This window comes from Scylla paramamosain, chromosome 32, assembly GCF_035594125.1.
Source record: "Scylla paramamosain isolate STU-SP2022 chromosome 32, ASM3559412v1, whole genome shotgun sequence".
Taxonomy (NCBI): domain Eukaryota; kingdom Metazoa; phylum Arthropoda; class Malacostraca; order Decapoda; family Portunidae; genus Scylla; species Scylla paramamosain.
In genome coordinates, this window is record NC_087182.1 from 5,723,755 (window position 1) to 5,739,227 (window position 15,473).

The 15,473-nt window shown below is 40.2% G+C and overlaps 1 protein-coding gene across 1 annotated transcript in view; it reads right to left on the reverse strand.

The window, feature by feature from the left end:
* Positions 1-14,527, reverse strand: part of LOC135089126 (cryptochrome-1-like) — a 26,002-nt gene extending 11,475 nt beyond the window's left edge. The window contains 2 exon segments of the mRNA XM_063984390.1: positions 2,100-2,208; positions 14,200-14,527. Of these exon segments, the coding sequence (XP_063840460.1) occupies positions 2,100-2,208; positions 14,200-14,384 (294 nt within the window). The 5' untranslated portion in view covers positions 14,385-14,527.
* Positions 14,528-15,473: the final 946 nt, after the last annotated feature.

The following is a 15,473-nucleotide window of genomic DNA, read 5'->3' on the forward strand; positions in this document are numbered from 1 at the left end:
ATATTTCTATATTATTAGGAGAAGCGCTCTTGAGAACCTGGATAATCATCTCTATGGCTTTTGAAAATAGTCATAATGAGAGAGCACAGCGTTGTGAATACGTGCCCTAATCATCCTTATTACTTCCTTCTTTCCTCTCTTCAATCGCTACTATAATAAACGTTCTCCTTCCTTCTGTCTATTTTCTAATACCCTTCCTGGTCATATTAATAATAATAAACACATTACTTCCTTCTCCCCTCTCTTTAACTGCTTCTTTCATAATTATACGTCCTCCTTCCTTACCTTCTCGTCTCTTCTCAGCTTCTACGTCTCGAGCTGTCAAGTGTCTTCTCTCTCCCACAGCTCTGATAAATTATTATTTTTTTATTTATCCTCTCCCTATGTATTCTTTCCACCATAATAAATGCGTTCCTTTCTAATTTCTTATTTTTACATAATTTTACTAACCTAGGATATGCGTTCTTCCCTCCTTTTCCATTTTCCTAACCCGCCTCAGCTTTCGTTTCTCTCTAATTGCTCCCGCTGTTCTAATCGATACACTCTTTCTTTCTTTCATTTTCTCTCTTCACTAAGCACGTTCTCCACTAACTCCCCCCCATACCCCTCCTCTTCTTTCTCCTCCTCCTCCCCCTCCCCAATGCCAAGGACACGCACGCAGGCACATATCGGCAGGAATAAACACGCACCTCACCACCTCATATCCCGAATGATGTGTCGCAATAAAATTCACCAACAAGCACGAGCTAGGCTTTTAAATATGATCGTGATGCTTGTTTGGTACTCTCTCCCTCTCTCTCTCTCTCTCTCTCTGGCTCATATTCTGAAATGCTTTACTCTCTCACTAAAACTTTTTAAAGACCACAGAGATGATTGGCCAGGTTCTCAAGGGTGCTACTGTTAATAGTAGAAATCTTGTTAATCTCTCTAGAATCATCATAAAAACATCCTTAAAAACCTGTATAACTTCAACTACTGGGTCTTTTGAAAGTGGCAGCGATGCGACGCAAAAGTATTACAGAACATTCCCCCCACCCTTCTCTCTCTCTCTCTCTCTCTCTCTCTCTCTCTCTCTCTCTCTCTCTCTCTCTCTCTCTCTCCTAGGCAGTGTTACGGAGTTAAGGTCAGCTGAAAACCATAAACTAGTGCCCCGATACAAGTTCAATTGACGGTTGCTGCTTCCTCTAACCGCTTCCCCTATTTAGTAAAATTTCTCGGTGATTCAGAGCATGAGTCACTACATATACACGAGGGCAGGTGGGCCAAACATCTCGGCAAGCAGGTGTTCGTTTACGCGAACACCTGGCCACCTGTGTAGGAAGGATGCACACAAATACACATGATAAGCGAAAAAGGGAGATGCTTAGAAAGGAAAATTTTACAGAGGAGAAGTTTGAAAGGGAAAAAAAATAAAAATCTTGAGAAAATGAGAGAGAGAGAGAGAGAGAGAGAGAGAGAGAGAGAGAGAGAGAGAGAGAGAGAGAGAGAGAGAGTTTCATTCCCTATACATCCTCAGATATGCCTCTCTCTCTCTCTCTCTCTCTCTCTCTCTCTCTCTCTCTCTCTCTCTCTCTCTCTCTCTCTCTCTCTCTCGCGGTTGTATATACACAACCGGTCACTACCCCCCCACGCCTTCAAGGACATCAGTTTGTTTTGGGTACATTCTTCCCGCCACTGTCTCGTCACTGTTGCCAATTCTACACTTGTATCTTCCTTTACTACGTACAACCATGACCTTCATTTAACTCAAGCACGTCACATTGGTCACAGTGGTCATTGCTAAGTAGATCTCTATTAGTTAGATAGTTGCGTAGTAATATCTGATTAGGTGAACGTGAGGTGGGAGGATGGAAGGAACAGTTGTGAAGTGGGTGTTGCGCGCTTGCCAAGTGTTTGTGTGTGTGTAGTAACGGTACACAAACTTGGCGAAGTCAACACACACACACACACACACACACACACACACACACACACACACACACACACACAGAGAGAGAGAGAGAGAGAGAGAGAGAGAGAGAGAGAGAGAGAGAGAGAGAGAGAGAGAGAGAGAGAGAGAGAGAGAGAGAGAGAGAACCATTTCTACTACTATTACTTACTCTGAAGAGCTCAGGCAGAACGTGGGCAGGCTGACCACGAATGACAAAGAGACGGGAGTTGAGTTTTCTGAGGGAGGTGTCCAGGTCCTCCAGACTCTGCAGCAGGAACCTGACGGAGACGCAGAAGGGGAGGATACAATTATTACGTAAAAAGAGGGAAGGAAAATCAGTACATAATATATTAATTGCAGGGGAGGATAAGATTATCATAATGTCAAACGAGAGATTTACGTAAGAGAAGGAAAATATATAGAAAACCGTAATATATTAATTGCAAAGGAGAGGATAAGATTATTACTTCCAATGAAAGATCTATAGAAAGAAGGAAGCTCAGTACATAATATATCGAGTGCACAATAAATGTATACACTGGTTTATCGAAGTGAAATAAATGCGTGTCAAAATAAGAGACTTATCAGTTATCTTATCGCTACACAATGGACGAGATTGCATACAACTGTTCTTGTGTTGTACCCTCTATCAACTTACTGAACTACCTATCACAAACCGCACCTATGAATAATAATTATGAATATCACTACTACTACTACTACTACTACTACTACTACTAATAATAATAATAATAACAATAATAATAATAACTGGTACGAAACGAAGGGTCTGTGTTATCTTCCCCCCACCTCTCTCTCTCTCTCTCTCTCTCTCTCTCTCTCTCTCTCTCTCTCTCTCTCTCTCTTGCCCATATGTGCGTGTAATATCGATCATTCCCTGTATTGTCCGTGGCGTCTTCAAACTGTACCAAAAAACTTGTACCCAGTTCATTAACACTATGCTTTCAGGGAGTGACTGAGGGGAGTTCTGAGCCAGCTGAAGTGAGGCCAGGGAGGGTTCAGGATGAGAAGCCCCGCGTGGTATGTTGGTTAGACGGCCTTGAGTAGGTATCTCTTCACCCAGCGCTTCTTGGGTGTCTGCTGTTGCTTATTAGTGCACGATAGAGAGAGAGAGAGAGAGAGAGAGAGAGAGAGAGAGAGAGAGAGAGAGAGAGAGAATTTTAACTTTTCTACTGTTTAATGATATTTTCCTGGTAAAACTGACTGGGGAAACGAATACGAATGATAATAGCAACAGAAAGCAAAACTCTCTCTCTCTCTCTCTCTCTCTCTCTCTCTCTCTCTCTCTCTCTCTCTCTCTCTCTCTCTCTCAGTACAAAAGTCCGCAGTTACAATAATATTCTTACGCCATTCGACCTTGCAAGTGTGAAGTACAAAAGAAAACACTAACGAAACAGCAACAGTAGTAGTAGTAGTAGTAGTAGTAGTAGTAGTAGTAGTAGTAGTAGTAGTAGTAGTAGTAGCGTAATACAAAGGTCGTGGCAGAAAGACGCTCGGGTGAAGAATAAAAGGAAGTTTCTGTCACGTTGGGTTGACGTGCGCGATGGGAGCTTGTAGTGATTCTGTGTTGCTTTTCCAATATCCTTCCTCGAGGTTATGCAACTGTTCTTCCTCGCCTCTCGCTGCGTGCGTGCTAGAGCGGTGGAGAGAGAGAGAGAGAGAGAGAGAGAGAGAGAGAGAGAGAGAGAGAGAGAGAGAGAGAGAGAGAGAGAGAGAGAGAGAGAGAGAGAGAGAGAGAGAGAGAGAGAGAAGAGAAGAGAAGAGAAGAGAAGAGAAGAGAAGAGAAGAGAAGAGAAGAGGAGGCTACGTGTTTCGTTTCAATACGTTTACGTTTATGGTTGAGAGAGAGAGAGAGAGAGAGAGAGAGAGAGAGAGAGAGAGAGAGAGAGAGAGAGAGAGAGAGAGAGAGAGAGAGTAAAACAACCAAACCCGTATGAAACCGCCCAAGCAAACGCTATACCAGCCAGCACTCTAAGCTTGCAGACAGACAGAGGAGGGAGGCGGGAGAGGTGAACGAACTCTATAGCCAGAGTGTTTGTGTCCCTGTCACCCCGCTTGCTGCCAGGACCGGGGGGCGTCGAGTGCTTGCTTGCTTGGCCCATGTTATGTTTTCCAGAGTGTACTGACCCTTAGACATAAGCGCAATGTCTAGAAACATAATATTGGGTTGTGATATTTGGCTTTAAAGGAGGAGAGAGTGCATATTTTAAATGATTGATGACTAAGGAGAAAGGAACGAGGCAAAATAGGGAAGGGGAAAAGGAGAGGAAAAAGGGAAACGGAGAAAGATTTCGAGAAGAAAGAAGAGGGATTAAAAAAAGAGGGAATAAAAAAGAAGTGGAGGAAGAGGAGGAAAAATAAGAAAGGTGAAAAGAAAAGAGAAAGATATGGAAGAGTGAGACGAGAAGGAATGAGAGGGTGAAAAGAGGAGGAGGAGGAAGTTGCAGCACAAGATTTGATGGCAGTAGGTCACCGTTGTCATGGATACATACCCCTCGGAGGACGTTATGCTCTCTCTCTCTCTCTCTCTCTCTCTCTCTCTCTCTCTCTCTCTCTCTCTCTCTCTCTCTCTCTCTCTCTCTGTGTGTATGTGAGTGAGAGGGTGAACCATGATATGCGAATAGCTTTGTAATTTTGCAACATTTTTCCACATTTTCAAGATTCAATGTTCCCCCACCGAGTTTCATTAAAATGAGATAAAAAAAAAAAAAAAAAACGCCCACACGCAATCTCCTCCTCCTACACACACACACACACACACACACACACACACACACAAACACACATTGTATCACTCAGCTCTGACACAAGTAAGACGGATAAAAAAGCTTCGTATTATTAAACATAAGTAAGTCTGGGGGGAGAGAGGGGGAGGGAGAGAGAGAGAGAGAGAGAGAGAGAGAGAGAGAGAGAGAGAGAGAGAGAGAGAGAGAGAGAGAGAGAGAGAGAGAGAGAGAGATTCATTGACCTTGTATCTATCTTTTTAACATGCACTATCAAGTCATAAGGAGACAGAAGAACAAGATTAGGATAGAAAAATAATAGAGAAAAGAGGAAGAAATTAACGTAAAAAATAAAAAAATAAAGAGAAAGAAAGAAAGAAAGAAAGAAAGAAAGAAAGAAAGAAAGAAAGAAAGAGGAGGAGGAGGAAAGAAAAATATCAGTGTAAACAAGAAACAGAAAAGGAGAGTAGAAGAGGGAAGAGGAGAGAGAAGAGGGAAACAAGAAGGAAGAAAACTACAGACGAAATATTATGTATGAGAGACCTACAGTAGTACGAGCTGGCGTCCTTGAGCTCTCTCTCTCTCTCTCTCTCTCTCTCTCTCTCTCTCTCTCTCTCTCTCTCTCTCTCTCGTCAGCCCGGAGGATCGATGAGTGAAGAGTGCAAGCACATTTTGATGATACTTAGCTATGAACAGTGGGTCGAAGGTGAAGGTCAGAGAGAGAGAGAGAGAGAGAGAGAGAGAGAGAGAGAGAGAGAGAGAGAGAGAGAGAGAGAGAGAGAGAGAGAGAGAGAGAGACGGGGAAGGGCGTGGGAGGGGTTGAGTGCGTGTTTATAAATTCAGATGTATGTAATGCGTAGTAGTAGTAGTAGTAGTAGTAGTAGTAGTAGTAGTAGTAGTAGTAGTAGTAGTAGTAGTAGTAGTAGTAAGAACACAAGCTAACTAAACAAACTCACCGGTTCTAGCACGAAGCTGTTTGATGAATCGATTATAAAAAAAAGAAGAAGAAAAAAAAAAAAAAAAGGTGGAGGAGGAGGAGGAGACCGCCGAGAACGAGGAAGTGAAGAGGAGGAGAAGGAGCCAGAGGAGAAGGCAGTGGCAGAGGTGAGCAAGGGCTGCCAACCAAACCCACTACCAGCGCTGCAGTTCCCTCCCCGGCGTCCTTGACTGTTATGTAAGACTGCGTGTAACAAGGGAGGGAAGTAATGGCAGCTAACCTTGGCAGTGAAATATGCTTACTTGTATACCTTCACCTATACATCCATCCTGCCTTGCTTTGTGTGGCCTTTCTCGAGATCGTGCCTGAGAAATGAAATAGCAAGCTTACCACACGAACAAGGTACACTAGTCGATATTATGTAAGATCGCTCTGGGGTCTCAGCCTCTCACACACACGCCATTACGCAACTCCCTCCCTCTCTCTCTCTCTCTCTCTCTCTCTCTCTCTCTCTCTCTCTCTCTCTCTCTCTCTCTCTCTCTCTCTCTCTCTCTCTCCGTTCACTCATCAAAAAGGAAGAGATGAGAACATAAAATATAGGAAGCTGCAAGAAACCATCAGGTCTACACTATAAAACATACCCATCTTTTTCCACCTATCATCCTCACTCATACGTTTGTCTAATCTAAAACTCCCTATTGATTGGCTTCTAACCTGATTAATGAGTCTATTTCATTCCTCCACTACTCGACCTGAGAGTCACTTCCTATTATTATTTTTTTTATCGTTATCGGAGAAAATTTTATAAAAAGAGGAAAGATTTTGGGTGTATAAAAGGCGTTCCTGTGACGTCATTTTGCTTTACCCTTGGACGCATCCCGGCAGCTGACGTCAAAGGTGAGTTTGTGTATACAGGTGAACTCCTTCATGTGTCAATTCTTCGAAATGTTATTTATGTATGTGTGTGTGTGTGTGTGTGTGTTGTGTGTGTGTGTGGGTAGGTAGGTAGACATGCATGTATGTTTATGTGCGTGGGTATTGTATTGATCTTTCGTATTATTTGTAGAAAGTTTGAGTGACTTATTTTTATTGTGATGACAAGACTCTCTCTCTCTCCCTCTCTCTCTCTCTCTCTCTCTCTCTCTCTCTCTCTGACCGAACAAATAAACAAGATAAGCAAATAAAATGATACGAAACATATCAACAAAACAAATAACGAAACAATACAAATAAGAAAAAAAAGCATGAAACAAATTATATAATACATGATATAATTAGTAAACAATCATTCAGCACAAGTAACACGTCAACAGGCCTTCAGGTGTGCACAGGCATATCTAATAACGAATCCAAGGACAATTACAACAAACTACCTTAGCACTGAATGTTTGGTTGTGGCGTTCACTCTTATTGTTGTAGATGGATCGACAGATGCATAGATGATTGGATGGATAGATAGATAAGTAGATAGATGATGGATGGATGGATGGTTGGTTGGAGATATAGATAGACAGACAGATAGATGGATGGTTGGATAGGTTGATAAACAGATACATGGATGGATGGATGCATGGGTAGATATAGATACAGATAGATAGATAGATAAATATTTACATGGATAGGTAAATAGACGAATAGAGAGACCGACGGAAAGACAAATATACAGACACAGATAGAAAGATATATGAATATACTGATAGAAAGACAGATACACAAAGACAAACAAATAAATATGTAGATAGATACACATATGAAGACATAGATAAAAAGATAAAAAGAGATAGATAAACAAATGGGCAAAAATAGATAGACAAACAGACAGATAACAAAAACCTCACAATCTTATGGCGTGCTCTTAAACAACTATTTTATTCATACTAAGTTCCTTCAAGTCCTGTTTAATCCATTTCAGTACAGAGGAACGTAAGAACACAAGGGAAGCTGCAGGAAGCCATTAACCCTACACGTGGCAGTCTCTATATAAAACATATCTCTATCCATCTATCATCCCTATTCATAAATTCATCTATCTCTTTAAACGCTTCTTGCTGATCTGGCATTAGCAACTTAATTACTCACAGCTGGAAGCATATTCTAGTTACGTTAATGATTAAAAGTCCAATTAACATCCATATATTCAACTAATTTTTACTGTCTATACTTTACCTTCCCCAGCTTTTTTTTTTTTTATCCTTTCATGTCTTAATCTTCCTCCTTTCCTGTAAGAATAAGTTAAAATGAAAAATAATCTAGTACCATTCCATCCCTTCCTCTCCTTTTCTGGCTCAACTCCCCTGTCACACTCAATTCTCCTTGCCAAGAATGTCACTTTGTCCATTCACTTATTCATCCTGCATCATAAGGAGGCGGTTCAAACTTCGACTTACATCCCTTTTCTTTTTTCAACCCAGCTCATCGTGTAACCTGACTTTTTATTCCCGGCCTCTAATATCTACTAACTTTCCATTACATGTTACTTCCACCTTCTCCCTTTTCTTTCTCTTTTACTACCTAAACTTGTCATGTAATCTTTATTTTTTACTCCCATCCTCCTCATGTCTACTAGCTTTCCCACTACTGGGCCAAACACACCATCTCCTTTTGCCCTCTCGATAACCTAATATCTAACAGCGTCTGGTCTTACTGAGTATCATCATCGTCATCAGTATCAGTATGTCTCGATTACGTGATTTCAACAGCACAAGAAGCAGAAAGGCAGTGATGTAATAATAATAATAATAATAAACGGTTTATTATTTAGGCAGTTGACAAACTGAAAATGTACATAGGGGATGGGGAAAAACTTAACATTAATCCTAAAGGTAAGTCTAATCTAGGAGGGAAATACTATTGATTGATGGCTCGCACCATGGTGGGAATCGCACTGAGTCTGTACCGGTCCGTGCGCGGCGCCTTCAGGGGTGTGTGTGTGTGTGTGTGTGTGTGGTGGCACGGACCGGGCGAGGCGCGTCGGGCGGCAGCATGTGTGTGTGTGTGTGTGTGTGTGTGTGTGTGTGTGTGTGTGTGTGTGTGTGTGTGTGTGTGTGTGTATGTGTGTGTGTGTGTGTGTGTGAGAGAGAGAGAGAGAGAGAGAGAGAGAGAGAGAGAGAGAGAGAGAGAGAGAGAGAGAGAAGAGGAGAGAGAGAGAGAGAGAGAGAGAGAGAGAGAGAGAGAGAGAGAGAGAGGAGAGAGAGAGAGAGAGACCATCCTTCACTCCACAATCAAATGCAGCTAGTTGGAAAAGACCTTAAGAAAAGTTATAAGGACCCATCATGATCATTTATTACTCTGTGCAAGTTGAAGTTGCGTCAAAAAAAAATTACTCAAAGGTTTAATTTTACTTCTTTTTTTTTCATCAGATTTAACAGAATTGTCAATTTCCCGCAAGGAGGAGGAGGAAGAGACAGATACACTTGATGGAGAGTGGACGTGTGTCTCTCCCTTTCCTCTCTCTCTCTCTCTAGTGACCTCAAGACAATTAATGTTTCTTGTATCAACCTACACGTATCGATATTTTAAGCTCCTCAACATCTGAAACTTGTAAACAGGTCTGAGAGAAGTCTACCTCTCTGCTTCTACACGAGGCTAATGTTGAGGAAGTAACGCAAACATTTCGTAATCCCATCTCTTACATACAAACTGCAGTGGAAGTTGTTTACGTTGTCATGAGTGTCTTCGTGATTTGTGATAGTTTAGCAAGGATTCTAAGCCATCAAAGGGAAGGAACTCATAGGAAACCACTGGTATCTGATTTCGGTGATGGTTTAGCAAGGTTACTAAACCATCAAAGGGAGGAAACTCAAAGAAACACGGCTGATAATTAATCTCCATGGTCTTTGAAAATACTCACTGGCAGAAACGTTTAATCCATTGTCTTTTTTTTTTTTTTCTACTTTGTATCTTTTGTCTTTGTTGCATATTTTGTTGTCGCACTGTTTTGTGTTATTTTCCAAAGCCCCTTTTAACAGGCTGTAGTGGAAGCAAGTTAAGTTTATTTATTTACTTATTTATTAATTTTTATTTTTTTCCCCAGTAATAATATAATACTTCTGGATCATTAACGTAAAGAGACAAATAATTAGATAAATGCAGTAATAACCTGATTAATGCGGATCTTGCTATGAAATGAAGCCATGGCTTGTCTCTTTGAAACCTCAAAACATCTACTTTCTTTACTGCTTGGATTGGCTTTGAAGGAAATATCGATTTCTAACTTCTCAGCTTGTGTCCCATTTCCATCCAGGGCAGTTGTTTTGCATGAGCCTTCTCCTTGTGGTTCTAATGTATCCGTTTCTTTCGTCTAATAACGATTTCTAACCATTCTGACTATTCCTATACTAATCTACAACTCTTCGCAAAACTTCGCAAATGTTTACTCCAATCCTTCGCCGCTTTCAGTAAACAATCATATGGAAACCTGTTACTACTATTTATTCTAACTTCGCTGCTTCTAGTCAAAACCTATATGAAAAACAACTATTTACGCCTGTACTATCCTTAAAGGGTATGTCAGCTATCGTACGTCTTCATCCCTGACCTTCTGCCGGTACAGGAAACCCATTAGAGTATTGCAGCACACGGTACGGGGAAGGCTAAGAATATTTTACAACCAAGCCTACACAGTACACATACTTGGCTATCAGAAAACAGCGTGTCTGAGCGCTCAATGGCGTGCGTGAGGCTGACAGCATCTTTAAAACTACTACTTTTTTTCTTCTTCTTTTGTGTTTTACCCTTGTCAATTACAAGTATTTTAGTGACTGTAGTGGTAGTTTAACAATAGTTCTGCACCATTAGCGCACAAAACTGACAGTGGGGCTGGCAGTGAGGAGGCAAAAGTTTACAAGTCTGTTTTCATGATTTGTGGTAGTTTAAAATTAATTCTACATCACTAACGTAAAAACAAAGCAGACTGACAGTGAGGCTGACAGCATTCATAAAACCTTTCTGCGTTTTAGCCCTGGCCCTTTTAACAGGCTGCTGAGGAAGCACGTTAAGCTTACGTTTATAGTGAATATAATGATAGAACAATAATTCTGCATCATTAACGTAAAAAAGACAAATAAATAGATAAAAGCAGTGATAACCTGATTAACCACGTCCTAATAAAAAAAAAAAAAAAATCATAGAACAAAAGATCGTTGTTTGATGGTATGTTAGGCTGAGTGGGCGGGGCGGGGGGACGGTGACGGAAAGACAGGATATTGTAGATGACAAAACTACGGAATAGGTGATGTGTGAAGCCAAGACTGGAAGTGGGAATAGATATAACAAATGTCAGACGGAGAGGACAAGAAACGTGGTTGAGAGGTAAACAGATATGCTGAGATAGGAGCATGACAGTACATAAGAGGTGGCAGGTAGTGTTGTGAAGAGTAGTGCAGTGATATAGTAATTAAAATATATAAAATGTGTTAGGTGGAGAGACAGAGGGTGATATGCTGAGATAGGAGCATGACGGTACATAAGAGGTGACGGGTAGAGGAGCAGGTAGTGTGGTGCGGAGTGCTATAGTAATAAAAGTACAAAATAGGGGATATCTGGAGTGGTAGTGAGGTTAGAGGTAGTAAATATAACGGTATTGGATGGTGATTGCTGTGGTAGTGTCGTGAAGCCAAAATAATTAGTATGATGACAGGGAATTTATATACAGAGACTGGTAAAAAGGCGACAGATGATAGTGCAGCATAATGGTAGCATTTTCATTATGTCTATTTTTTTTTTCAGATTATTTATGTCTTAATGGGGAATAAATGCGAATTCTAAAATATTAATATACTACTGAATATTTATTGTAATGTTTAGTGACTTTCTTTTACCACATTAAATTAAATCTTGCTTTTTTTTTCAATCTCTCCCACGATATAATGCGGTATTAGTGATTTTTTTTTTTTTTTTTTTTCAAATTCTACTAAACCTCACTCTTGTTTCCCCTCCCTATGACAATGTTCTCGTACAGGTTACTGACTTTGATTTAGCACAGTGCATGAAATTTCACTCTTCTCTTTCCCTCCCCATGACACAAAGAAATACTGGTAACTGTTTTTGCCATGTTACTAAATCTTACTCTTTTCTTTCTCTCCCTATAACAATGTAGTATTAGTAACTTTTTTTTTTTCCATATTCTAATAAATTCTACTCTTTTCTTTATCTCCCCTTGACACAACGTAGTATTGGCAAGTTTATATATATATATATATATATATATATATATATATATATATATATATATATATATATATATATATATATATATATATATTCTACAAAGTTTTACTCGTTTCTGCCTCTCCCATGACGTAATGACAGATTATTAATAGTACAGTGAAGGTAAGACTGTAGGCAGCGAGACGGCACAGAAAAGGAGACCAGCACGCCTGTGTCCCTGAGATGAAGTATCCGAAGGACGCGGGGCCTAAAGAGGAAAGGTCGCCGTGGGAAAGAGGTGGGTGTGCGAAATTATCCTAATAATTTCCATTTAACTTTACGATTCTCTTTTAAAATCCGCCTTGCTTTTATACTAACACATTATTCTTGCATTACGTCTACATTCTCTTCACCGTTACCCAGAAATCACAATGCCAAGGATGAAAAAAAATAAATAAATAAATAAATAAAAAAATAAAAAAATAAAAAAAATAAATAAAATACAAAAGTTTAAATTTGACTTACATATTTACTAACTCATCATTCTTGCCTTACATTAACATTTCTTTTCATCAATCCCAAGAAACCACAATGCAACGGGTGAAACAGGGAGGAGGATAATACTAGTCCGAGGTTTAAATTTAAATTCATTATTTACTTACTCACTAATTTTGCCTTACATCAGCATTTCTTTTCAACAATCCCTAGAAACTACAACAATGCCAAGAGTGAAACAGCTCTGCCCCAGAGAGAATAATCAGAATCAGAACATGCGTGCTGGTATCAATTGCATTGTTTGATGCCCTAATAGGCCAGGTGCTGACGCCACACCCGTCTCGAACATCAATAGCCATCACGTGGTTCAGGCAGGTGCATTACGGGAGCAATTCACAACGCCTACCTTTCGTTGTGTATTGTGTTTCAATATAACTAATAACTGAAATGAACTCTTGTCTTCGTACAGATGGAGGTAAAAATGTTTAAGTAAGTGGAGAGATGTAAGCGAGTAGGTAAGATGACGCGGATAGTATAGAAGAACAGAGAAGAGGTTGATAGACGATAAGGTGGATGGCTAAGAATTACGAGAGAGAGAGAGAGAGAGAGAGAGAGAGAGAGAGAGAGAGAGAGAGAGAGAGAGAGAGAGAGAGAGAGAGAGAGAGAGAGTCATTCCTCTATAAGAAAAAAAAAGTAATTCAATAGACAGTTCCACTCAAAAGAATGGCAATGGTGGTGATGACGACAAGGATGAGGAGGAAGAGAGAAAAACTGACAATAATAAGGAAATGGAGGTGAAGGAGGCGGAGAAAGATAATGAAGATGATAACAGTGATGGTAGCAGTAACAGTGGTGGTGATGAATTGCTAATAATACAAAAACACAAGGGCAGATGAGGAAAGGCATCGGATAGGCTATGTAACACAAGGTCAAAGACAGGAGAAAAAGAAAGGTTGCATAATGGTTTATATAACGTAACTTAACTCTCTTAGTACACTGACGTCAATTTATCTGACAAACAAATACATACGTGACACAAACAAAATTGAAGTGCATTAAATCTATTCTAAGCGATTGATCTTTCTCTTCACTAAACTGTTCCCTTGGCTTCATCAATGACAAACTCCACTTCTCGTGTTGTTTGAATACATCATCGGTAGTATTACGCAACGAGGTCCGTCTAACCTAACAAGTTTTTATGGCTGATCTTTATCCCGGCACGGTAAATCTGGAAATTATCACGCGTTTTCTTTTTTTTTCTTATTACTCTGCGCTTACAATATCATATCTAACAGGTAAAGAAAAGGTTAGTCTTATTTTCACTAGTTCGAGCTATATATTTCGCACCTAATAATAAACAAAAGGTAAGTCATTATTAACATTACTTTCCTTATTCCCACCTGCCAAGAATTGCCACATCTTGCTTACTTTTATTAATTCGCGCTAACAATTTCACATAAAGCTGAAGAAATGGTGCATTATTTCTATTACCTCCCCTTATCTCTTGAAGCCAGTAACTTTCACACAGAGCGGTTAAAGCAAAGAACTGTCACGCGTTCCTTATTTTCATTTGTTCGAGCTTACAATTTCACACTATTAGGGAAAGAAAAGGTTAGCCATTATTCCTATTACTTTCCTTTATCCTCTCCAGCCGATAACTTTCACAGCGCGTGATCAATGCCAAAAATTATACCACACTCATTTTAATTAATTGGGCTTCATAACTTCCTAGTCAGGAAAAAAATAAATAAATAAATAAATAAATCTATGACTTGTTATTGTCCCTACCCCCCCTCCGCCCCCTACTGACTAGAGATGTTGGGTCATATTACGTAATGGAGGCGCCATGTTGTGGTGCACGAGTGTACCTGTTGGCTTAAAATACACGTCAGAACTCATTACTCACACCTCTGAGGACTCTCCCGGGGGGTTTTGGCTGTACTCACCTCCATTTGTTGATCCCTACGTTTGAGGAGCCGGCAAACCATGGGTCCAAAATGAATATGCACCTGAAAGTCACTGCATTTTTAAGGCCAGCGCGCAGTGCTGGGTTATCATGAAGGCGGAGTCCCTTTCTAAACCAGTGTACTAAATGATGTTTGGGTTTGGGCTTATTTGCTTCACCAGTCATAATGATTCTCTTCACTCACTTAGGTGTTGTCATTAACCGAAACTTTATCGCATTTGCTCATGTTAGAAGTGGAGGTGAACACGGTGCGAGACACTGCACTAGACACACAACTCGGTTTGACACACACTGAGGTTCTGCGTTCATACTAACATGCCACCTACAACGTGACTCTCTCGGCGTGTACTTGCCATCTAGCACTGGATTAAGCAACTAACTTAGCATATATCACCCTCACACACCAATTCTAACCAACATTCATCACATTTCTAGCCTCTTCACTAGATGATCTTTGCTACTATAAGATACTAACATGCCTAACTCCACCTATAGCACATCTGGGATACGTTAAAGTTAGTCTTTAAAGAGGTACGTGGCATGATTCTGTGGCTGAGGCCGCGATGGATGCAACGTGACCAGGAACCAATAGGAGGGTCCCTTGCATCACTACTAGGCTCAAACCCACTAATGGATTGATCGAAGTACATATGGCGACCATAAAACACTGATCAATACCCATCCACCTGCTTTGAAGTGTCTGAAGGGATGCTGTACGTGGGCGTAAGTGGTTGTTACATTCATAGGTGGTGTCTGGCATCTTGTCTCTTATGTATAATGAAAGTTAAAGGCACATGATTAATTGTAATGCCTTTTGATTCTGGTGACATGAGTACTAACGGGTAATGGACAAATGGATAAATACATTGGTGGCGTGTGATGGTGGTAGCGCTGATAGTGGTGGTGACAGAGAAGGCTACCTGCTTATATATCCATGGATTAGGTCTATGTAAGAAAAATATGGCCTAGGAATGATTAATAAGACTAGCATTTCATCCATCATTCCTGTCTCTTCTACCCACAATATAGCAACGCCTTCAGCTACAAACTTACATCAAACCATCTGATTTTATCAGGGAAACGCGTTACTTAGACACGTATCAATCATTTGCATCATCATCGTAGGTACAATTACTCTTATTATAAGCGAATATAAACTGAAAATCTTGGGAATATTTTCAAACTTAACAGTATCTTACAACTTCTGACAGACTCTAATGGAAGTTATTACTGGTTTTCTAGTACGCTTTCATG